This window comes from Podarcis muralis, chromosome 6, assembly GCF_964188315.1.
Source record: "Podarcis muralis chromosome 6, rPodMur119.hap1.1, whole genome shotgun sequence".
NCBI classification, from domain to species: domain Eukaryota; kingdom Metazoa; phylum Chordata; class Lepidosauria; order Squamata; family Lacertidae; genus Podarcis; species Podarcis muralis.
Genome location: NC_135660.1, coordinates 42619315 through 42643692, shown reverse-complemented (window position 1 = coordinate 42643692; position 24378 = coordinate 42619315). Strand labels below are relative to the sequence as shown.

At 44.8% G+C, this 24378-nt stretch overlaps 2 protein-coding genes across 5 annotated transcripts in view; one reads left to right on the top strand and one right to left on the bottom strand.

Moving 5' to 3' along the window:
• ARMH3 (armadillo like helical domain containing 3) overlaps nt 1-17293 on the bottom strand; it is a 133220-nt gene extending 115927 nt beyond the window's left edge. Inside the window, exons 1-9 of one of the 4 annotated variants that reach the window (XM_028730525.2) lie at nt 17160-17293; nt 16109-16258; nt 8801-8912; nt 8288-8344; nt 7999-8145; nt 7449-7556; nt 5591-5683; nt 4413-4487; nt 3788-3874 (exon numbers count right to left, since the gene is read on the bottom strand). In XM_028730525.2, the coding sequence (XP_028586358.2) occupies nt 3788-3874; nt 4413-4487; nt 5591-5683; nt 7449-7556; nt 7999-8145; nt 8288-8344; nt 8801-8902 (669 nt within the window). In that variant the 5' untranslated portion in view covers nt 8903-8912; nt 16109-16258; nt 17160-17293. Of the gene's footprint in view, nt 1-3787; nt 3875-4412; nt 4488-5590; nt 5684-7448; nt 7557-7998; nt 8146-8287; nt 8345-8800; nt 8913-12298; nt 12363-15031; nt 15051-15360; nt 15410-16108; nt 16259-17159 lie in introns of those variants that run through there. The other 3 variants (XM_028730524.2, XM_028730526.2, XM_077930154.1) reach the window with 3 other exon arrangements.
• A 58-nt stretch (nt 17294-17351) lies between these two features.
• On the top strand, nt 17352-23702 carry HPS6 (HPS6 biogenesis of lysosomal organelles complex 2 subunit 3). Its single transcript, XM_028730516.2, has one exon. The coding sequence runs from the start codon at nt 18044-18046 to the stop codon at nt 20489-20491; it is 2448 nt and encodes an 815-aa protein (XP_028586349.2). The 5' UTR covers nt 17352-18043; the 3' UTR covers nt 20492-23702.
• The last annotated feature ends 676 nt before the right edge of the window (nt 23703-24378 follow it).

Here is a 24378-nt window from a genome sequence, read left to right as displayed (position 1 = left end):
ACCTAAGTTTGCTTTTAGATTTGGGAATGCTATTAGCATTGTTTCTGTGTTTCTGACTGAAGTATGCACTAACATCCCAAAGGGACTACAGAAATATGAAACAACCTGATACGTCTTGTTTCCACATCCAGGAATTATGGATTTCAGCATCTATTAGATAACAGTGAGATCAAATCCTGCAGACTAGGCAAAATGATAGAAGCCATAAGAAAAATACTGTGCCTCATGCAAACTGGAGAAAATAACAAGTAATTGGAAAGCATCAGAAACACATGCACACTATCCTCTCAAGGAACTGTGTGCTACATAACATACCAGGTCATCCACTGATCGCATGGCCATCAATCCTATCAAGGGTGTTAATAGTCCAACAGGCTACCCAGTTAGCTGCAAAATCATACACATTATGGGGTCTGAAAACCTAAACTAGAAACTCCCACTTTTTAAAAAAGGGGCAGAAGCTTGCAAACACCACAGTTGTTCCCATACTAAAAATATGTACTTTATAGAACAGCTTCCCTTGTGCTTATAAGAAGAAGAAGAAGAAGAAGAGTTTGGATTTGATATCCCGCCTTTCACTCCCCTTCAGGAGTCTCAAAGCGGCTAACATTCTCCTTTCCCTTCCTCCCCCACAACAAACACTCTGTGAGGTGAGTGGGGCTGAGAGACTTCAGAGAAGTATGACTGGCCCAAGGTCACCCAGCAGCTGCATGTGGAGGAGCGGAGACGCGAACCCGGTTACCCAGATTACGTGACTACCGCTCTTAACCACTACACCACACTGGCAAAGAACTGTAGGATTATTTCTAAACACATACACAAAGTACACTGGAAACACAGAGATACTACTAAAATCGATACAGTACACAATTTTTCATCTGGATGCAAGCAGGACACAATTTTTCAACATGCTCTAGCTCACATTCTAGCACACCAGGACAAGATTCCACTCACTATCCTCACCTGGTGAGCAACAACTACTAGCTTTCCTCCCAACCTTGTAACTAGAGTGCAACTGTGCCGACAATCCCTACCTACCTCTCTTACTACAAGGTTGAGAGAAAGGCTGCTGCTTATTTCATTGTTGTATTTCTGAGGCACCTCAGGAGAAAAAGTCCCAGAACTCCACTCCAGCTTGAAACCCACGAGAGAGAGATGGGGACTGTCCTGCAGCTGTACTGTTTCCCAGGAACAAAGAAGTTGGAGAAAACAAATGGGGCTCCTTTTCACAATGCACGTTCAAGGCACTTGGAGCATAGTGGAAATGCAGCACAACTGCAGAAACAGTCTGCCACCCTAGGAGAGTGGAAATTGTTCCTGGCCGTGCATGATGCTTTCAAGGGGAGGAATCTGCCTCTTAGAGAAGGGGCAGAGTCCTGGCAACCACCATTTTTTAATTGACAAATAAAGCCAAACAAACTTTGTAAACCCCTAGGGCAGGGGTGCCCAAACTTTTTTCTTAGAGGGCCAGATTTGATGAAGTGAACATGCGTGAGGGCCGACCAAAGTTGTAAAGTTGTTGAGCTTTTTTAGGATTGAAGTTGTTCAGCTTTTGGGGGGATTTTACCCCAGGAAATAAACTGTCACAGGGACTGGATTAAATTGGCCGTGGGGCCGGATTTAATATCGCACCTCAAACATAGGCAGACGTCTACTGTGTCTCATCCGCAGTTTATACGAAAACACTCGGGTCCGGGTTAGGTGTGACTGACAGGAGCATTTATCCAAGGAAATCCAAACCTACCATGGTGTTAAACAAGGCTGTGTCCTTGCGCCTACTTTAATCAAATTCTATATTAACTCCTTAGTAGGAAACATGGAGAAAGAAAATGCCCACACCACTAAATTGGCTGGTACACCCCTCCCGGTTCTCTTATATGTGGATGATGCAGTTCTAATTTCCTTCTCCTGTGTAGGCCTAAGAAAACTTCTAAGATCTCTCACTGTTTATTGTAATGCCAAACAATTAACAATTAACTATAGCAAATCAAAAGTTATGGTGTTCTCTTAAAAAAGAATGAGACACAAATGGAGAATTGACAATCGACCTATTGAACAGGGGCATCATCTTTTAAATACCTGGGTTTAACCTTCCAGGAAAAGGGCCCGTGGCATTATCAGGTTAAAAATATTATTGTAAATGCCCAAAGATCTACCAAAGCTATTATAACATTTTTCTATGGGAAAGGGGGGCCAATATAGTCCGGCAGCCTCCCAGGTCTTTGCTGCAAAAATATTAACACAACTGACATATGGCTCTGCAGCTTCTTAAACTTTGCTCCCTTAGAATCATTCCAAACTAAGTTCTATCACTGCCTGCTAGGGATCCCTTCTTGTGTGTCTAACATAGCTGTCCGCCTGGAGGTCAGGCAAATCCCTGTTGGAGCTCAGATATGGAAACTGAAGATCCATTATTGGTTAAAACTTATCTTTTTCCCTGTTGGGTTGGCACCCTTAACCCTACTGGATTCCTACCAATCCAAATGGAAAGCTACACTGCATGAAAAGCTAAGAGGCTTGGGGTTTTCCCCACAGGCCCTGATAGCTGTAGGTTATGAGAAAGCTAGAGCAATAATCCGTCAACGAATTTGGGATGTGGAACTGCAATGCCACGTGAGCGAGATGAATAAACACCCAGCAACAAAAGATAATGGGAGAGGATTTACCCCAGCAAATTATTTGTCAAAATTACAAATGCCTAAATACAGACAGTCATTTACACTCGCAAGATTCAACCTGCTGCCATCTGCCTTATTGCAGGACAGATTCGAGGGTAAACCATACGCGGAATGAGTCTGCCCCTGAGGCTTGATGGAGGTAGAAACTGTCTCCCCTGCCTTGTTACGCTGCTGTTTCTACGGGGATATACGCCCGGTATTTATTACCCCTGCTATGCAAAAATCTCCAAATGATTCCGAACTTCAATGTCTAAAATCCCTGGTAGAGGACAAGGATCCTGAGATCACGTTAAGGGTAGCCAAATTATGTGCAATTGCCATAAAACTTAGGGAACAAGCTGTGCTATCATAATGATTAAGACCTTAAATTATAATTTTAGGTTATAGGTTAATAACTAAGTTTTAATTTAAGTTTTAATTTATATATTTTTAAACTGTTGCTATTATCTGTATTGGGGGGACTCGGGTGGCGCTGTGGGTTAAACCACAGAGCCTAGGACTTGCCGATCAGAAGGTCGGCGGTTCGAATCCCCGCGACGGGGTGAGCTCCCATTGCTCGGTCCCTGCTCCTGCCAACCTAGCAGTTCAAAAGCACGTCAAAGTGCAAGTAGATAAATAGGTACCGCTCCGGCGGGAAGGTAAACGGTGTTTCCGTGTGCTGCTCTGCTTCGCCAGAAGCAGCTTAGTCATGCTGGCCACATGACCCGGAAGCTGTATGCCGGCTCCCTTGGCCAATAAAGCAAGATGAGCGCAGCAACCCCAGAGTCGGTCACGACTGGACCTAATGGTCAGGGGCCCCTTTAGGTAAAGGTAAAGGGACCCCTGACCATTAGGTCCAGTCATGACCGACTCTGGGGTTGCGGCGCTCATCTCGCTTTATTGGCCGAGGGAGCCGGCGTACAGCTTCTGGGTCATGTGGCCAGCATGACCTAATTGCACACCCACGCCACCTAATTGCAAATTCAAATGTATTCCTATTGTGTTTTATAATTTCCTTGATATTGTATGTGGGTTGGAACTGGTCTGTGACCAAAATAATAAAATTCATTCATAATTTGGACATGCGTGCCCTAGGGGTAAGGTACACGTTTTCCACATGAATTACTCACCTCATATTTTCTGTAGTTTACTAATAAGGCAAGCAGGACAACAGCTTCATAACCATGTTCCCTGCGACTGGGGAGACTGGAGAGGATCTAAAATCAAGAAAAGGAATAACTTAGATTAACTACAGTTCTGTGCTGCAAAGAACAAAGTGATTCTAGACACCTGAACTGAAAAGATGTAGATAAACAACAGGCAAACAGACCCAAAGTATGTTTCCAAAATGAACCTACACAACTTTTAAAAGGCCTTGACAATCCCCATTTGTATAGAGCAAATTCAAACGAAAATTTTACCTTGAAGAGAATCAGCACATTAGAAGGGAATGAATAGCTGGGTACGGACTTAAGCTGACGGCACTAAAATTTTTTACTTGTCATAGCTTATTAGAGAATTAGGTTCACAGAGCCAAATTTATAAAAGATCTGAATGAAATCTTCTAAAATGTATACACTGACCAAAACAAAAACAGAAAGACAAAAGCAAGAGAGACATTAACATGCTACTTGGCATTCATCTTAAGTTTCCATTTAAGCAACATCACAGGAACTGCACTATTTATAGCTATGCAGTATGGAAAATTTAACTGCCCAGAGATTTGTTTTTTTCTTTAGGGGGGGTGGAACTTACCTGTAAGATAGCTTCAAAGATGCTGTTAATCATCACATACTCCAGAATTGTGTTTTGACTGATGTTATCTGTCACCTGAATTGAGAATCAAAGGGCGGTTGTTGTTTTAAAGAAGTTTCTGGAAGTGACAACACATTTAAAACATGCTCTTATCTACTATTACCCTTGCAAAATTACTGAACTGCACCCACCACTCCACAGTATTTTTGTTGTCTCCTGTTTCAAGAAGCAGTGCTCTCAATTACTGAAACTCTCCCATATTCTGTGTAATGAAGCCCATTCTTTGTGGGTTCTAGGCATATGTACTAGGGCTACAGTGAGGTTACTGATTTTGGTATACACTTTAATGATTTTACTTAGTACAATACTAATACTATCTTATCACTTATATAATTTCCCCTGAACCATTTTATTCTGGGCTATCTTCTATCCTTATAGGTGCTTTCTAAATATTGCTAGTAATAAAATCAGTATTTCCAACACCAGAAGATTCATCACAATGCTTCTTGCCACATTCCTACCATTGAGCTCTGGATAGAGGGAGGCTGAAAATCTCTGTTAGAAAATATGGCTTAGGCTAGAGACTCTTGAAACTTAACACTTTACTTGGCAGAGCTTTAGGGATGTGCTTGAGGTACAGAAGCTCATATACTTGAATTAATTATGGGTTGGCCTACCTCTCACCCTGCCCTCAGGGTGATTTTCCTTGTTTATTATTAGCTATTGGGAAAAGTTGTAGGATAGGATAGACAAGACAGACATTTGTAAAAAAAGAAAAACAATACAAACTTGCAACAAAAAAGAAATCAATTCCTCACAGGTAGACATCAGCAACAAATACAAAACTCTCTGTAAATTAGTAAATCTTCCCTAAAATAATTAAGGGTATCAAACTTCCCTCCATGAGATGCATACGCTGAACAATCTTAAAAAAGGGTCTATACATAAGAGTACATTCCTGCCTGTGACAGGAAAAGAGGCTTCACATTAAATGTACTAACACAATACTTATATCCAAGACTGTAGACAGCAGTCATCTCTATAACAGGAATGCTGATCAGCTGGAATTGAAAGTTCCTCTGCCTTAGAAATTAAGAATTCCTTGCTAATTCACAAATAACAATTTCCAAGTTTTGAAAGTGCATGCTTTTTATAGTTGACTCTTGTCTATTACTTACAGTCACCAAACAGAGCAATAGCTTCAGGCACAAATTCTTGAGACTTTCAGAGCCTTCTGCACATAGCAGAGCATCCAGACTCTCCATCAGATTCTAGAGGGGGAAAAGTTACTATGAACCACAGCATATCCATTACTTCTCACAGCCCCCACACGGACGCTGTACCCAATACAGTACTAGGAACATAGGAAGCTGCTTTAGCCTGAGTGAGACTACAGGCCCATCTAGCCCAGTATTGTCTACACCAGGGGTTGTCAAACTGGTCCCTACTGCCCACCAGTGGGCATTTCAGGATTCTAGGAGGGCGGTAGGGGGTTCTACGGCACAAGCTGAATCCTCCTTCCATCGAGCACTGGAGAGCAGTAAAGAAATTTTAACATCAAGAAAGATGCATTAGTGAGCAGTAGGTATAAAAAGGTTGACTACCCCTGGTCTACATGGACTAGCGATGGCTCTCCAGGACTTCAGGCAGGGAACATTCCTAGCCCTACCTGGATATGTCAGGGATTGAATTTAGGACCTTCTGCATGCAAGGCAGATGCTCTGCCACCAAGCTATGGCCCTTCCCCACAGAGTTTAATCATGATCCTTGATGGGAAGGATCTATTTCAGTAAAATTCTAGGTCAGGAATAAGGAACCTTTGGATCTCTGAATATGGTTGACTTCAAATGCCCATCAGCCTCACCCAGCATGGCTGGAAGTTGCAGTCCAACAACTTCTGGAGGACAACAGGTTCTCCATCTCTAGTCTAAATGGAGCTGTCTTGCATACATACAATTATCTCTGGTCCCCTCTGTAATGGCTAATAAAAGCTTTCCATTTAAAGAATGTTCTTTGTTTGTAGACTGCTGTTTTACTTGTATTTTTTTTACATCCAATACATTGGACTAACTTCTACTCTGCCGCTGGTCTTGGTGTTTTAAAATTCTTAACTTTTCGTAACTTATATTTTATTTTGCTAAATCATGTTTTGATTTTGTTGTTAGCTGCCTAGAGCTTTTTGCGGGGGGATTTATATACAAATGTCTTTAATAAATAAATATGTTTAATTACTTCCATCTCTAGAAGGTATTCTCTAAAAGATATTCTGTCCCATCATCTAAAACATAAATATTACCAAATCTACATTTCCCAAGGCAGATAACCACAACAAATTAAAGCAACAGTTCTGCCTAAAACTGTGCTTCATCAAATCAAAACCACACAGAGTGGATTGTGACACACAATTTTGTTCCCTCAGAATCTCAGCTGATTTCACAAAAGGAAATAAAAATGTATGCCCAGATAGTTGCACAGAGTAGCCTGAGAATAAAGTGCCAGTGCTCGCATGAAGGATCCTTGAGTGGGGCTTCCTTGCACTGATCTGATTATGCTGTAATTCTCAAGCAAGGTGCTATTATGCTGTAATTAGCCTTGCTTCCTTATGGAGCTAATTCCCCACACACAAAAGAAAACCCAGCTGTGATACATTTAGTTATGAAGCATTTTAAAGGATTTCTATTTTTGCCCTCTAGTTGCAAATCACAGCCTCATTATACAGTGTCTAAAAGTCAACACATCAATTCTGCAAAAAGCACTATATGCCATTGTTTCTTCTCTGTTACCAGTACTCAAGAAGACAAAGAAAGCTAGCAGAAATATAAGCAACGCATGAGGTTGCATGCAGATATCAACTATATTTGAAATGAGACTGTCCATACCTTGGACAGGACCTTTAATACTATGGGAGACACTGTAACCAATATATCAACAATGGATTAACATGTCTCTTCCACAAGCACACCATTGCCTCTTACTGCAGTCTCCCCAACCCTCACCTGCAGCACTTTCTTTTATTGCACTCTAGCTAGCCCTCACCTTCATACACAGTTCAGCCTTGTCAAAACCCATTAACATGTTGATGATGTCAAAGCCAGATGTGGATTTGTTCTTCTGATGAACTCCACGGATCAGTGCACACAGCGTCTGTGTTGGAAAGAGAAAAACACTAGACCTGTGAGAAAGCTTTTGGTGCACCAAGAGCCTATTATATGCCCTAGACCCTTACAGCTGCATTTTGGGAAGATGTTTACTTTGATTTAGTATAACACAGCAGATTCATATTCCATGTCCATGCAGGCTGCATTTTTAGTATGCTTGCCTGTTTTGGAACTTGAAATATGCTTACATAGATTCATTCTCAATTACTCTCCTGACTGCCAACAAAGTAGCAAAGAAGAGAAACTATTTTATTATTATATAAATGCTAACAGAGGGGATTTTTGGTCTAGCACACTGAACTGACATGTATCTTAGTCAATCTTAATGGGAAGTGGACTCTTTCCTTCATCAACGCTGATACAACTGTCATTAGCTGCCTGTTCCTGGGTTTAGCTCCACTGCAGACACAAAATGTACAATACAGCACCTGTAATGCATTGACCACTCTGATAGGATGTTCTTCTCCCAAAGCCCGGATGCAGCGCTGGAACAAACAGTTAATATTATCTTTTATCTTCATCAGCTCTTCACCATCTAGAGACTCCAGCTTCCCTTCCAGGTACTCCAAGTTCACCTGTCAAGACAAAGGGAAGAGGGAAAAGCCAATTCATGGAGTCACTGAGGACATGGCTAAAGGTAGGAAATTGCTACATAGATGAGTAAACATGAAGAGATGATTAGAAGTCAGTGGATGTTTTTGATCTTTGGTATATTACCTTCATGAGGAAGAGCTCCTCCCAAAACCGAGGACTGCATTTACTGGGATCTTCTGTCTGAAAGAGAACGTAATTCCTGTTACAATGGCCACTGTGGATACAAAATATGGGTGTCCTTATAGCAATATTATAACCATTCTAGGTCCAGGAAAACAGGAAACAGCATGCAGAAATGGGCCCTGATACACACCATATATTCTTCCGCAGTTTATCAATGGTAGAGCCTGCAGAGGTAATTCTAAATGAGGAAATCTCCTGCTGTACAGATATACTCACCTCAAAGCAGGAAAGTAAAAGCATACCCAGAGGCAGGATTCACTGCATTCCCCTTCTCATTCTTAATACTAGATACTACTAATACTAAACTAAGAGAGGAAACCAGAGATAATGCAATAAGGCACAGCTCTAGGGCAGCCTGGCTTACACTTCTCAATGGGACTACTTCAGCACAGTAAAATGTATCCTGCAGCTGAACAAAATGCCACAACGAGGAGAGCAAAGTCCCATCCTTACCGTAAAGATCTCATCATACATTAGCACAACCTTCTCTTTCAAGGGTTTCTTACTAGCTGAAGATTTCCGAAGCAATCCGCCTTTCTTCTCAGCTTGCGCCATGGCTTACAATCTATGGATAGAGAGACATGCCACATTTCAGAGAAGCTCTCTCAAGATTAATTTCCACAGCATTCACACGTTTCCAGGTTATGCTCTGTAACTACATTACAACCATCTTAATTTCCTCTGGGCTGCTTCACACATATTTTTTTCTTCATAGGAGAAAAAATGTACAAAAAATAAGTTTATTAAAATGCAAGTGTACATTTGTCCAAATGTGCATAATGCAAAATAGATTTGCACATGATTTTTTAATATACAATGGTTTTCTTATTATACCTGCTGCAGGAATCATTTCACATCAAGTATTCTGGACAGAAAGGGAAAGTGTGGAGCATGGAAGATTACAGATTCATTTAAAAAGGTGAGGAACTGGACAGAAAGTCTTGTCAAAAGTAATCCAACAAATATCTGGCTAAGCCAGAGTCCCAAACAGGAAACCCCAAGCAGGAAGTATAAATTTAGCACCTAAGAAAGTAGAAATTGGTCTACTGAGCACTATAGTTGTACCAGAAGTCCTGCTAAATTAGGAATCCTGCAACACAACTTCACACCAATCTTATACACACAAAAATCTGTACCTGTTAATATAAAAATGCAGTGTGCACAAGCCACAGATACACCTTTAGAAATATATTATGTAGATACGTGCTCCAGGCAGTTAGATTGACTGAAATTCTAAACATGTACAAATGATGATAAGCACACCTTTGTTTAACATAGGAATTGGCCCAAAGGAATATTTTCTATTCAACAACTATTCTCTACCATTATTGAAAGGTTTGCTTTCCTCTTGTGAGCAAGAAGTCACAAAGAAAGTGTCACACTGCCCTACAATCCCATAGCCTACATACACTTTGAAAAAGTCTCCTTTCCTGGGGTAAACTACCAGCCCCCACCCCAATACTAGGATTACTGGATTTAAAGCAACTAGCATCTGTGCTGACATAGACTTATAGAGGTAAAGCAGAAGCTGGGGCATATGGCAGTTCCATTTAGGCACAATAAATAATGCACAGAGCAGCACAAACATGGTAGCACATCTGCAACGCCTAAAGAGCTCCTCATTTCAACTGTTTACAATAGAGAGAAAATACCACAACTTGCTCCTTCATGAGCATTTCCAGTGACTGACATATATTAGCTTCAGCCTACCACACAGAGATTTATTTTCTGCAAACATCAGGCATCTGAAGCAGGTCATAAAGCAGGACATTTCTTCCACACATTTGTCTGGTCTAAAGGGGCAGGTGCAGAAACATTCACCATTGTTATCTTTGGAACACAATGCCAGTCTCTAGCAGGTAGTGCAATGCACTACTGGCATCACATTCTTACAACTTGCTGTGTTGTAATCAATTACGGTAACTTTTATTCCGAGTAGACGCACTGAAGTTAATGGACCTAAGTTAGCCATGGTCACTAATTTCAAGGGGTCTACTCTGAATACAAGTTGGTTGAATACGACCCATAAAGTTGTAGGAAGGTGATACCAGCAGCACAACATTCTGTTTGTCAGACTCAAAGATTTTTGCGACAAAAATCAGAAAGTCTGAGCAAGATCAATAGGACACACTTATGTCCATATACTCCGAGTAGTCTACCTGGAATACAGCTGATCACTCCATGTCACCACTACTAAAACAACAAGCCATACTTCTGGTTCAAAGTTATTTCATGGGGTTAAAGAACATCCTTGTACACCTAGTCAGGAGTAACAGATTTCAGTTCTTGTGTTGGGTGCCCAGGAAAGCAAAATATTCTACATCCCTTTGTAAAGTGAGAGCAAAGAAGCTACAGACAGGTAACACGATCATGCAGGTAAGTTCACGCTTTCAACAAGGCTGGAACTGGGACACAGGCTGTCCTAAACTAGACAGAGTACACATGCATATGGGAAATTGCTAGAGGCAACAATTAAGACTATCTCTTCTATCTTATAGCTGCCTACGTTAGAGAATCCAAAGTAACATGTGGAAAGCCGTTAACAAAAAGTACAATACCCTCTCATTCTAAAACTTCAAAGGCTTTTTTGGTCTCGTGATCTACAGAAATCACTGGTACAGACCTTCATTCTTCTTCAGTTTTAGAAAAGTAGCTGCTTATTTCAACAGAGCTATTACCATGTTTCCAAACAAACACAGCATCATAATTCTAGCAGACTGAAAAGCATCCCCAAAGTCTTCAACATCTGAGGGTCCACCAAGGGGCTGAGCAAGAGAGATCAATAGGTGGAATTGGTTATAGCATTCCTCCAGCATCCCAATCCAGAGCAACTTTTTTAAAAGCTTGACCAGGTAGTATGCAATACCCAAGGGTGGGACAGGGCAGGGAGAATTATAGTCAGACAGATTCCGATTTTCAAATAATGCCCTAAATACTACCAACAAACAGGAGAAGGATATTGTTATGCCCTGGTCGAGAACCTCTCTGACTTCTCTCTCTCGTCACCATCAACAGCCAGAGGCCAGACCCAAAGTAATGTCTGCCACCACAGACTGAAACCCTGTGTTCCTGCATCACCACCCCTCTGCTTTCTCCAGCCCCTTCGGCCTGCTGTAACAGGCGGAGAAGAAAAGAGGCAACAGAGCAACAGGGCATGACACAGAGCAGCTACATACACAGCTGCTGCCAGATACATTAATTTCTCCTTATCTCATATTATGCAGAAAGACTAAAAAAGAAGAAGCGAGATTAAACATTGACTTTCACAGAGATTACATTAAAATCAGGAAATACTCTATGGCACCATACAATTATATGGTGAAACTGAAATATTTCTAGAAATAGAATGTTCTGTTCTAAACATAATATTTTACAGTGCAATGTCTCCCTGTCATAACTTGCAGTCTCATCCCATGACTGAAGCTACGTAAGAACTCTGCTGAGCTTATCTTGTCCACCATTCTGGTCTCACAGTAGCCAACCAGATGCCAAAGGGAAGCCCCTAGGCAAGGCATGCCTGCAACAGCTCTCTCCCATTCCCGGAAAATGATATTCAGAGGCAAGCTCATTTCTTTCTACTGCCAGAGTTTAAAACTGATCTACAAGGGAACAAAATTAAGCCCACAATAACCTCAGAATGGCCTCAGTGCCTATAAATTAAGCCTCTTGCGATCCCACATCCAGGAATACATTTGCACACCTAGAACTAATTGGAACTAAGGAAACCACTTGTGTGAGAGCAATACAGACGCCAACTGCCTCATATTAAGTTGTAAACACACTCCACAGCCAGTGGGGGGGGTAGCATTATTTTATTATCCTGAAACCTACAGCTGAAGTAATAAAGTAGCCAGTTTTGAATTTCAAACTTCTTATCCCGAGAAAGCAAAGCATCTGACTGAAGTTAGTTACAGGTGTGATACAAGTACCTTCCTTAGAATCAGCACTTACAATTTTGATCTTCTTTTGTACAACTCAGTGACTAAGAAATCCCCATGTGAAGCAGCTACTACTTCTGCAATACAAAGAGAAAGGGAGAAAAGAATACAATAAGATCAAGTTTGCAATGCAAGAACCCCTGCTGTCCTGCCAGGTTCCAACTCCCAGGTTAAAACCTGCCTGACAATGACTTGAATCACTGCCCAGCAACTTTAGCTCACGTGTTTCAGATCCCTCCACCACAAAAACACCCAACCGACTGATCTTACTAATACAGAGAGGGGAAATACAGAAGCAAAATGAGAAAGGAGAAGAATTAGAGAAGGAAAAATAAAATAGACACTGTTGGCATAACCAACCACAACTACTTCTAGAGAACGGCAGACAAACGGACGGTAACCCATTAAGGGTTAGACATATCTGTCACAAATATGCAGTTTTATTTATGATATTTAGAAGCATAATATAAGATGTCCCTCTACATCAGAGCCTCTGAACAGATAAAAGGATTCCCAAGAATCCACCCATTATAGCAGGGGTGGGAAGAGTGTAGACTGGAATCTACTGATAGATCTCTAGACAATTTGCAATAAATCAGCAAGCATTCCTGACTCCCAGTTGTTTAAAAATAGCAACAAGATGACTTTTCACGCCTAAATTAGGCTGCAGAAATGAAGAACGCTAACCAGGAATGCACTCTTCTGTGAAAGGGTTGTGAGCTTAATTCAGTTATGGTACTGAAAACCAATTCCTGGGCTCAGAATTATCTCAGAGGCACCCTTTTCTTTAATTATAACTATGTCTTTTGCTCCTGGCTCTGGTTAATAGATCTTGGGACTCTAATAAAGAACAAAGAATATTTGCCAAGTCTGTAGTCTGTCTACTCTTTCCTGATAGAGCCAATTCTGCTTTGTACTTGCAGCAAAAGTGTGCCAGGTACTTTCAGACCATTCTCCAGGCCAATCAATCTCAATTATAAAAAAACTAACCATCAACACTGGGACACAAACCTCTAATCAAATTTTGCTATTGGAATGTGAGCTGGTGGGCAATGTCTCTCTTGAACTAGAGAGGTATGGGTCCAAATTCCTACTTAGGCATGAATGCAGATTGTCTTTTAAGTTAACTGTACTCTTACAACTTCAGCTCCCCGTCATTATGTACAAATGTTAATTATTTAAACAAAGCTTCAATGAGAAGTTGTTACAGAAATAAAAACCATGAGGAAATCTTCTGATCTGTGTCAGAGCTACCACAAAATGTAAACCATGGAATCTGTTACCTTTGAATAAATGCTAATACACTTTCAAAGCACAGTGTTGGGATTATGTGAACAGATACTCATTATGATGGGATATAAGAGGTTGCATCAAGTGGAGGCACAAGATGATGATGAAATTACTAATAGTGAAATCAAGAGGGGAATGCCAAGAAAAGAAAAATCAAGTAGGGAGTGCCAGGAAAAGTAACAAGACCACAGAGAAATATGAGAGAAGAATCAGTTCATTCAAGGGAACTCCAAGGGTTGCAGATATAAAACAATTTAAAAACTAAAAGCGCCAATAAGGGCAGAAAATTCTCAGTAACCACAGAATATTGTTGGGGGGGGCAGAAATGGTGTGTGTGTATAGAAAGGGAATGGCCTGCCGGAGGAGGGAAGCCATAGTTACCTAGCTGCAACCCCATGTGCATTTTCCCATTTCCCTTATGGCTGCTTTCATGCATAAAGACAAGGGTCATCATGAATACCACATCAACTGTGCTTTTAAGTACTGCAGCTTCTTTTACTTCAAAGCGTTTGCTTTATGAAATGGGGAAATGCATAATGTATTTTATAAGTCATTTGAAAAACGTATGCCTTGCTGTTAAGCAAGTGTTCACCATTTCAATTTTAGGTTCCCTCACTTGGTTATGTGTGACCCAAAAAAACTATAGACAGAAGAAATCAAAATGCAGGTATATTTTAAAATGAATACAACTGGCACATGGAGATTACAATACTTCTGAGAAGTTGTTTGATTTTATTAACATGTGCAAGCACACTTGGAGCTGCTTCAGACATTACAAAATCCCAACATGGAGCTACTTCTGTGTGGGAATTAACATATACATAGAACATCAAAGAAAGTGGACAACACATATGTATTGTACTGCATGTGTACACTTTCTTTGCACCCAGCTGCTATAATCACTCAGTTTTCCTGTGAACACATAACAAAGTGCGTACATGCACTGTGATGGTATAAGCTATAAACATAGGAGCCAACTCCTACGAACCGATTAACAGTCTTCACTGTGCCCATAGGTATACCCTGGAAGGCTAAGAAAAGAAGGGAATCCATCCTTGAAGCATATTAATTTAGTCATCTCCAACAGCTGGGAATTGACTCTATTATGCGATCTAGGAAGAATGGACCCCATACAGAAACAAGATTTGGGGCAGGGGAGCCAATCTTTTATCAAAATATGTGGAAACAAGAGAAGAAAGAGCACACTGGTCCCAGTTATGAGGGCAGGGAACCACGTGGAAGCTTAAGCGTGTGGGCAACAGCAGAACAAGACACTTCACCTGCCCCCAAATGAGAGCTCTTCCTTCTTCCATACTACTGCAACAAGGGTGCAGGAAGGTGAAAGCACTTTACAACAGAAAAGAGGAGTGGGGGAGATGACTAGAGCAGGAAATGCATAAAACTGCCTCCTGAGCAGCAGCACCTACATACTTCCTCCCGCCCCACCCCAACTCACCTCCACTGTAAACTGGGCTCTCCTCTTCCCATCCCAGGTACGTCCCCCTATCCCACGTACACAGAAAAACAGGTGCGCTCAGGCCCCCTTCTCCCCAAACACGCCCCCACAGGCAGCCTCCTCAAACATCCCCCTCTGCACCCCAACACGCCTCCCTCCCAGTCATGTTTTGCCACCCGACCCCTGGCAGTGTCGCCAGGTCCTCTCCCACCGCCACCCCAACTTCGCACCCTGGCCGCTCCCTCCCTAGCCTCAAAGCCTAACTACACAGCGCGGGGCGCAACCGAGGCCGGACCCTAAAAGGAAGGGAGCGAAATAGCCCCCGTTACCTGAGCGGGGCGACCGCCTCTCGGCGCGCATGCGCCACCGAGTCAGACTTCGCCCCGCCCTCTCCCTACTACGCAGGCGCGCCGTCCTTTATCTGCCCGGTCCCACCTCCAACCACCTTGCGGAGAACGGCTTCTGCTGGGTACTAGTGCGAGTTGAGTGTGGATGTAAAGCGAACGGCATAGGCGAGAGCCGGCCTTACACAGACATATATGGGGGGAAAGGAAACCTTCAGCAGAACTGGCTCCCCGCAGCCAGTTATTTTTGTAATCTACCCCAGGATTAGAAAGTACGGAAGCAGTTGTAATTTTCACAGCCCGATCCACTGTATTTACATCCCACGCGCTTTTTTACGTAGGGGGAAGCTCTGTTAAACATATTGCGGCTTACTCCAGAGTCAACGTGCAAAGAATCGTACTACAGGGCTGCAGTGTCCTGCGTACGGGGATCTTAAGCCCTTCTTATGGAAAACTCCTGTACTAGTGAAAGGATCCACATCCACATAATCTGCCTCCAAGATCCCTAATCAGTTGATCCCCGTTCCTAAGACCTTGAAGTAGCCTGTGTAAAAGAAGCAGTTACCACCACGAGGCAGGAGGGATCCTCCATTTGCTTTTACACACTCACACAGCATAAGCGTGAAGAAACCCTAGCTGCAAATTAATCCATGCAATTTCATCAGATCAAATCAATCAGCCGGTTTGTCGCCCTGTACATGTGTGCTCTTCATGTACCGCTGCGCATACTCACTGTTAGATAAGAACAAACAGTTGACGTTTGGTTCGCTCGCTTGTAGTCAGCAGATTTGCAGAAATTTGCCACAGGAGGCTGTTCCTGCTCTGCAGATAGTCTGGGCGTGTTTGTCATTCCAGACTTTTTCCTGCCTCTGCTTGTTTGCTTCTGAAGAAGAAATAAATACAAAGACGGGAAATGTGCCCCACTCTTGGCAAAGCAAGAGACTTCGTCTGAGAAGCGTGCTGCCTGCACACACATTTGTATAGTTCAGACACACCATCCTTAAGAACAGAAGGACAGCCTGCTGGATCAGGCCAATAGCTGATCTAGTCCAGCATCCTGTTTTCATAGTGGCCAACTTGATGCCTATGGCAAACCAACAAGCTGGGCCCAATCTTTCCTATTCCCCACTACTCCTATGCAGGTAACACTTAGGTTGCTTTCTGAAAAACTAGAACACAATTTTCTCTGAGCCAAGAAAGATATGCAGCCCAATCCTATGCACTTTTACTCAAACGTAAGTTCCACAGTGGTTCTAGAATGTAAGGGTGCACAGGACTGAACCCCTTTTTGAAGTAAACTTTGGTGGGGTTTTTATAAATGAGTTTTAAAAAGCAGCCTGATCCTATTGGAAGAAAATTCAGTTTATTTCAGTAGGGCTTATTCTTGAGGCTAGGAAGCTGCTTTTGGTGTACTTCAGGCCATGAACATAATTGTTTGTGAACTGCACACCATGTTACTACAAGTTTAGACTGCCATCTTTACCCTAAGGCCACTTTCCTGTGAGGCCCACTCAAGCAGGGGGACTATGACTGCACTGTTCAATAAAGCCAATGACTGGTCTCCTGTCGGAAAACCCTGAGGAAGCCTTCTGCTGCTTTCAACAATCCTGTGTTAACACAGTGCTAAAAAACACTGGCTTGTGATTTACTTCCACGGTAAATTTCAGTGTTATACGAAGTAAACACCGCTGAGCACCATGGGACTTACACCGGAGTAAACATGCATTGCAGGTAATGCAAAGCGGGTAATTTTGAGGGGCCAAAGGCCTGCTGAGTCCTCTCACCCTTCGTAGTAAATACTCTGCGACCTTCCTCTAAAAGTTAAACCGCTTAGAGATTGCGTCGAAATATGAAGCGCTATACAAGTGAAAACTAATGATGATAATGACGTGTCTCTTTAACGCAGGGCGGAGCTGTAAAGCAGGCCAGGCAGGGCTCCTGCTCTCCTCTGCCTGCTTCTGCACTCCGGAGCCGCGGCTCACTCGGAGCGGTGAGATTTTTAACCCCATCGGGCAGGGACGGAAGTAAGAGCCGGAGGCAGCTCGGGCTCTGCCGCCGAGGCCCGGCCGCGGAAGCGACTGCGCCCGGAAACGAGAGGCCTCGTGATTGCAGTAATTGTGCGGGGCGCTGTTGCTTTCGGACCTGGATGGGGAGAGGCGCCGAGGTTCTCGCTGCCCGCGCGCCCAGAGCTTCGCTGGAGAAACGCCCGGGTCGACCTGCCTGCACTCGGCGCGGCGCTCGGCCTCCTCGGGGCGGACCCCGGGGCGCCTAAGGAAGAGCCGCTGTCAACTCCCGAGAGCGCGCGAGGAAGGGAGAAAAAGGGAAGAAGCGGGGCAGCGGAAGGAGGACGAGGGACGGAGCCCGGGACCTGACCGCTGAGCAGAACCCGGCGGCGGCTAGCAGGAGGGCGCGCAGGAGCTGGCGGACTAGAGTTAAGGGTATTCGGGAGGCGCCAGAGGCAGGCAGCGGGGCCCTCCTTGAGGACGTGGAAGTGCCCGGCGAGAGCAAGAAGGGCGTCGAGGGGGGATATAGTGGCGCCAGAGTCGGCGGGGAGACCGGCTCGAAGAGGCAGGGCGCGTTGGTGAGGCGCCGCCAGCTTCGCCCCGCCGCGGCGCGTCCCGCTGAGCTCCTTCCCCATGTGGTCGGCAGCCGCGGCGGACGCCCCGAGATGAAGCTGCGGCAGGTCTCGGACTGGAGCGACTTCGTCCGCGGCCGCTGCCTGCGAGAGCTGCTGGAGCAGGGCGGCCCGGGCGAGGCTCCCAGCCGCCTCTTAGCCAGCCCGGACAGGCAGCATCTGCTTCTGTTGTGGAACCAGCCGGCCTCGCAGGCTCGGGTTGTGGCCTTCCAGCGCCTGGGCGCCGACGGGGCGGACCTGGAGAGGAGCTGGCAGCCTCCTCAGCCGCCCGTGGTGGGGCTGCTTTTCCTGGAAAGCCCCGCGACAGCTGTCCCTTGGGTGCTGACCATCATCTGGGAGCACGGCAAGACTGAACTCTGGCGATTTGTGCCCGCAGTGGGGTGGCACTTGCTGCAGAGCCTGGAGCTGTGCCATGGAGCTCGTGCCCGGGTTGTCTCCATCTGCAGCTGGGGGGCCCAGCTGGTGTGGTGTGAGGAGAGGCCCCCCTTGGACGCCCAGCTGACGCCTGAGAGGAGAGCCTTCAGGTACTGCATCTGCACTAGACGCCTTCAGATCGGGGAGCAGGGAGCCCAGCTGAGCCCCTTAAGGATTGTCTTGCACAACAGCCCTGTGTACCGAGTGCTCGCCTCACCCTCTGGTGTTTTCCTGCTGCCCACTCCAGCCACCTTCCAGGGAGTAGCCAAGTTTGTCCTCATCTGGCGTCCCGAAAATGCTGACATCATCATCGCTGCTCCATCCAAAGGCTGCGTTTGTACTAAGGCTTTGCTTCCAGGCAGTGAAGTGGACTTCAAGAAGCTGCTCTTGGGCTGTGTGGGACTCTTGGCAAACATGGACCCTTTGGATATCCATAGCTGTGCGCTCTCTGGTCGCAGGGGGCTCCTCCTGGTTAGCACGGCAGGAGCTGTGGAGCTGGTACAGCCCGACGGAGTGTGGAGACCCATCTTTGACTTTGGGGGAAGTGCCTTGGCCCCAGGGGAGCAGGTCCAGCTGAAGGTTTTTGGGGACACCCTTGCCTGCTTCTTTGGAGGGGCTCTTTATCTTGTGGACTTGGGCAGCAGGCAGTTGATAGAAAAGGAAGTCCTGAGCACGGAGGAAGTGCTTTTTTTGGACTTCCATGCCGAGGAGGAGGAAGTGCAGCTCCTGGGTCCAAATGGCATCTACAGCCTTGACTTCTCTGGTACCGACAGGGAAGAGCCCACCCTGGTGGAGATGGTTTTTGAAGAGGCCTGCAAATACTATCAGCGGCGGAGCCTCAGCAGCTCTCAGCTCACCGTAGAGAAACTGAAAAAGGGAGACATGTTCCAGGCTCCCATTGCACTCTCCTCCATCCTGTGCTATAGCCTTGCTTCCAAGGATAAACGTCCCAGGGCCCTCCCAGAGCCTTATGCCAAACTGCTGGGCACAATGCAGCTGGAACTGCAGAGCTACCAAAAGCTGGAATTCCTTAAATTGTGTGTGGTCGGGGCCTCGGAAAGTGAGGTGGAGAGCTATGGTGAGGCGCTCGTGGAGCAGGAGCTCGGTCGTCTTCTACACTTGGACTTAAACAAGGAGAACCTGGCCTACCTGAATGCCATCTTCAGTTCCTTCCCTGGGGCCTCTTGGAAGGCCATCCAAAACCACCTGCAGCTGCAACAGAATGGGGATGGAGTACTGGTAGCCAGAGCTACTCCAGATGTGTGGAAGAAAATCCTGGGGGGATCAGTGCCCGGCCTCAGCAAGCAAGAGGAGGGGCCTCTAAATGGGATGGTTCCACTTTTTGAACTCATCTGTCTCTTGCTGCACCAGTTCAAGCCTAAGTGGCTGCCTCAGTTTGTGGGGCTGTCCCAAGAGTACCTGGGTGCCTCTTGGACTTACGGCAACAAGGAGGGCCCCGAGGGTGCTGTGCCCCTCTACAAAAGGGCACTGGCTGTGCTGCCAAGGAGGACCAGAGGCTCTCTGGCAGATGGGGAAATGGAGATTGAGCTCCTGCTATGCAGCCAGCGGCCCAAAGCCATTCTGCAGGCCATGGACCTCCTTATCCAGCATAGGAGATGGCAGCGTGTGATGGAGGCTGCAGAAAAGTTCTCCATGCTAAGCCCTTTGCTGAACAAAGAGATCTTCACCATCCTTTTGAGAGAGTGCTCCCAGCATAGGGACCTGGACCCTTACTTGGACAAGCTGTGGGAACTCTGCCCTACAAATCTGAGCGCTTCTGACATCCTGAGCGTTCTTCAGCAATACTTACCCCCAACAGAACTTGATCCTCCTCCCTTTCTCCCAGGTGGGTCATCCCAGCTGACTGTTGGCCTGCTGAAGCCCCTGTTGCACAGACTTGCCCAGGGCCCACCTGGCCAGGATGAAATCTATGCTGTCTTACAGAGTCCAACTTTCCCACCACCAACCCCACCCAGGCAAAAGAAAGATACCCCAAAGGCAGCTGCCCAGGAGGAGTTAACCCCCTTTCAGAACCACACACACCACTCATTGCGTGAGGTGGTATGAAGCTTAGAGGTGGGAACAGGCAAAAGGGCCTGGTGGGGTCAGGAGCCTTCAGCCTGTGTATCCACTTAGGCCCTGCATCAGCAAGCTGCCTCTGCCAAAGTGGGAGGTAAATCCCAAAGTTTATTGCATTGCCGATGGGTTTTTTGGAAGAGTGCAGAGCTTGTAGCAAGGGTTGGGTGTTTCTGGTGCCTTAAACAAGAGCAGATAAAGTCACATAGGAGCTAAACTATTGAGCTCAAACAGTTGAGACTAGCTGAAGAACTGCTGCTGGTGTGTTCCCTTCCATTTGTGAATGATGCTGGTGGGCTTGGGTTTTGTTAAACTTCCTCTGCGTTTTGGTAAAATGCTAGTCTACATGCATCTGAGGTATTTGCATGCGAGCTTAGTGTCACTGGGGAGTTGCCTTGCTTTGACTACCTTAAGGATGCGCATCTTGAACTTCCATCAATATGCTTTAGTAGCTACCTTTTAAAGTGCAGGGATTGCGCCCGGCAATATGCCATCCTGTATGTTGCCAAGTTTCACTGACCAGTATTACTTCCCCCTGAGACCAGCATTTTGGAAAGTCCCTGACAGAAAGCATGTCCTCTGTCTGCTTCTCTGGCTGATAATCCACAGCTCACTCCTCTGATGTGTTTAAACATGCATTATTTACCTGCAACTGGGGAAGCCCCACTGCAAATGTGTGCGCACACCTTTGTCCCCTAGAGTGGTTTTATCTTTTGCTTTTTATAAAAAAAAGAAAAGTGGAGGTTGTCAATAGAAGGAACTCTGCAGTTCCCAGGGGTAGGGCACGTCCTGTACACTTGCAGAGTAGTGTAACCCTTGCCTCATGTTTGGGACCCCACGCTGGCTGTAGGCTTAAATCAAATGTATCTCTATTATAGAGGAAGAATGATGGGGACTTGGAGCAAGACAGTAATGCTTGTTGGTGTCTTGCATTTCCTTCATTCTGCCTAAGAGTAACTGCCATTGGGAATGAGGAATATTCTCACCTAATGAGACTTTCATCACTGAAGCCGCCTTACGTAGATGGGGCAGGAAGAGTAAATTTTAACATTTCCAGACAGGAGTGGGTTTTTCTTTTTGCAGGTGGGAGAAAACATTTTAAACCTTATGAAATTGCTGAAATCACTTTTTTTTTAATTGCAAAGGTTCCCCAATATAGTACAAAGGAGAGAGATGACTTACTGAGTGTAAGCAGCAAGTCACCATGCAGTTCAATTTTCAAACTCAATGGATGGGTTTGCCAGCCAAAAATGGGGTGTGGAAGGCTTTATTACTCACAGCGTTGTCTGGATTCTTTACGCCTGTTGAATTGGGTGGGTAATTTTCTGTAGGCTTATGACCCTTTGTAAGACAGGACCCTGCCCTGAGACTGAGCTGCCTGAATTCCAAGCAGATCACATGTATTCTGCCTCAGCCCATGCCTGATGCTGCAGCAGCGCCTTAGCAATCTGGATTTTTCCTGTGCAGAGCAAATACGTCTTTTTGGTGCTGCAGATTAGCCTTTCCTGGGCTGGGGAAATGGATAAGTAGCAGAACACAAGGACAGCTTTGGATCTTGCCCCCTTCTGTCAGAGAATGAGGAAAGCCATACCAATACTGACCAGTGACCAGTTTGTCAATACTTGGCATGCAGAGGTATAATTGTGTTACTGGGACTTGCCTTCCAAAACCAGCACAAATGGAGGACTTGTTCCAAACCTAGTTAATCCACATCTGCAATACTGTTTACAAGTTTTTTTCAGGCTTTCAGGGAACTCATAATACGCTTCCTCAGCCTGGAGCCTTTTAAAAAATATATATATAAAGATAAGATGAGAGTAAATCACCTTGTCCTTCATACCTGAAAACTTAAGAGGAATGTGTGGGTTCTTGTAAAGAGGAGTGGGCTTTCTTCTTCCAAGTGCTGCACAAACCTCCTCCTCTCTGCAAAACCTAAAAAAAAATTTTTTTTTAAGGTTTTGACAGTGCTGGGATTCACAAGCTTCCCTTTGATGGCCCAGTGGGGCCTCTTAGGCAGAGGATTAAGAGAAACTGCCCGCATAATGGTCCTTGGATGGTGTGTTTGCCGTGCCCATCCTGAGTAACTTGGCAAAGAATTTTTTTATGCTAATCTTGGCAAGTTTATTCTGTTTTTAATGAGATTCTTGTTTTTGAATCCTGTGTGCTGTATGCAGTATTAAAAGGTAAACAACCTTGAAGAGGACTCATCTGTGGCTGTGAAGTACCTGGCATATGTATTGTTGGGCACCCAGCTGTGTGTGCCTTTTCTGTTGATTCAGGCTCGGCCTCACTTGTTAATGGGGAACAATCCCAGCAGATAAATTGCAGCCTGACCCAGAAAAAGTCCCTCCACTAAAAAGCAAACCATTGCTGGGAAGGAAAGCTGCAGCGGGCAAGCTGTTCTGCTAGCAATCAATGCACCTTTTGTCTGCTTATTCATAGCACAAGAGCTGTGCTGGCAGCTGCCCAGCTTATTCTGTGAAAGCAGTTATGGGGGTCATAGTCTACCTTTTAGATTCCCTCACAGTTGCCTCCAACAAAGGAGAGGTTAAAAGTGTCCCTTCAAGTGGAGGGGGGAGATGTAGAGAGATTTGACAAGAGCTACACAAGTGCAGGAGGGAAGGGAGAAGCAATAGGTAAATGGTTGCAAACCAGCTTGAAATAGGATTTCGTTTTATAACAAGTAGCGTGTGATGTCTCTTTATACATAAAGAACAAGCAGCCTCCTTGGTCTGGATTTTTTCTTTATTTTATAAGCAGCAGCATGTAATACTGATTATTATGCTTCCAGGGGTGCCTTTTCCTAAAGGATGTCCTGGCTTTGTATCTGTTCCTTTGATGGAAACCAGAATACAATGGATTGGGGTGGTGGTATTCCACTACTGAAAGAGCCCTAGCCAATCCAGTGCAATAGAATCCCAAGATTATATTTAATAGCAGTGTTTGCAGGAGTTACCTATTAGAAGACCTCGTAGTTATTTGCTCTCCTCTCTACACAGTCTTTGTATTTGTAAAGATCCAATGACAGACTTCAGCTTCCTGACCGTCTGATACTGTACTTGGCAGCGGCAGCTACTAGCTCATTTTAAGAGTCACAAAATAGGCAGGGCAGTATTCAACAAAGTTGAGTAGGCCCATTGAAATTACTGGGCCTGACTTAGTCATGTTCATCAATTTCTGAGTAAAGTTCAGTTGAATACCACTCTTGGATCACTTCTAGTCAATGGGCACAGGAGGAGCAACTTCCAGTCCAACAAGGCAGCACTAGATTTTGTGACCCTTATTTCTCACAGAGCATTCTTCCACCACTTTAATTTTCCAATATTTCAGCCCTGGCTTATACCTTACAAAAGTAATGGAAAGTCTGATTGCACTGAAGTGATATAAAAATACAAATGGATCATACGATAATTATAGAAAATGCTAGAACAGGGCTTTCACTCACACGGGGAACTGTAGTATCACATGTACTTTGGGTATGGGTGGGTTGTGGCATTTAATTCAAGCGGCTTATTACTACAGCAAGATCAAAGGAGGAAAAGTGGGGGTAGATACTTCACTCCAGATTGCTAATCATTTCCCACTTCTGATCCTGTGGCTTTACAGCATGATTCCTGGATTATCTAGTACCACTCAAACAGACTTTCGTTTTCATTTTCATTTAAAATCTTGTAGGGCTTGGCAGTTGGATGTGCCACTGTGTTTGGACTTTGGAAATGTCACAGAGAATCAGTATGGTAGATATTTCCCATCCTGGACATAATAATATAGAATTACTTCCCCCTAAGGTTAAATATACCTTCTTGTGAGTTTTCACATGTTCTCTGCTTTGCCACACTAGTGAGCACAGTTAGGGATACCTTGCAGACTTTTTGCTA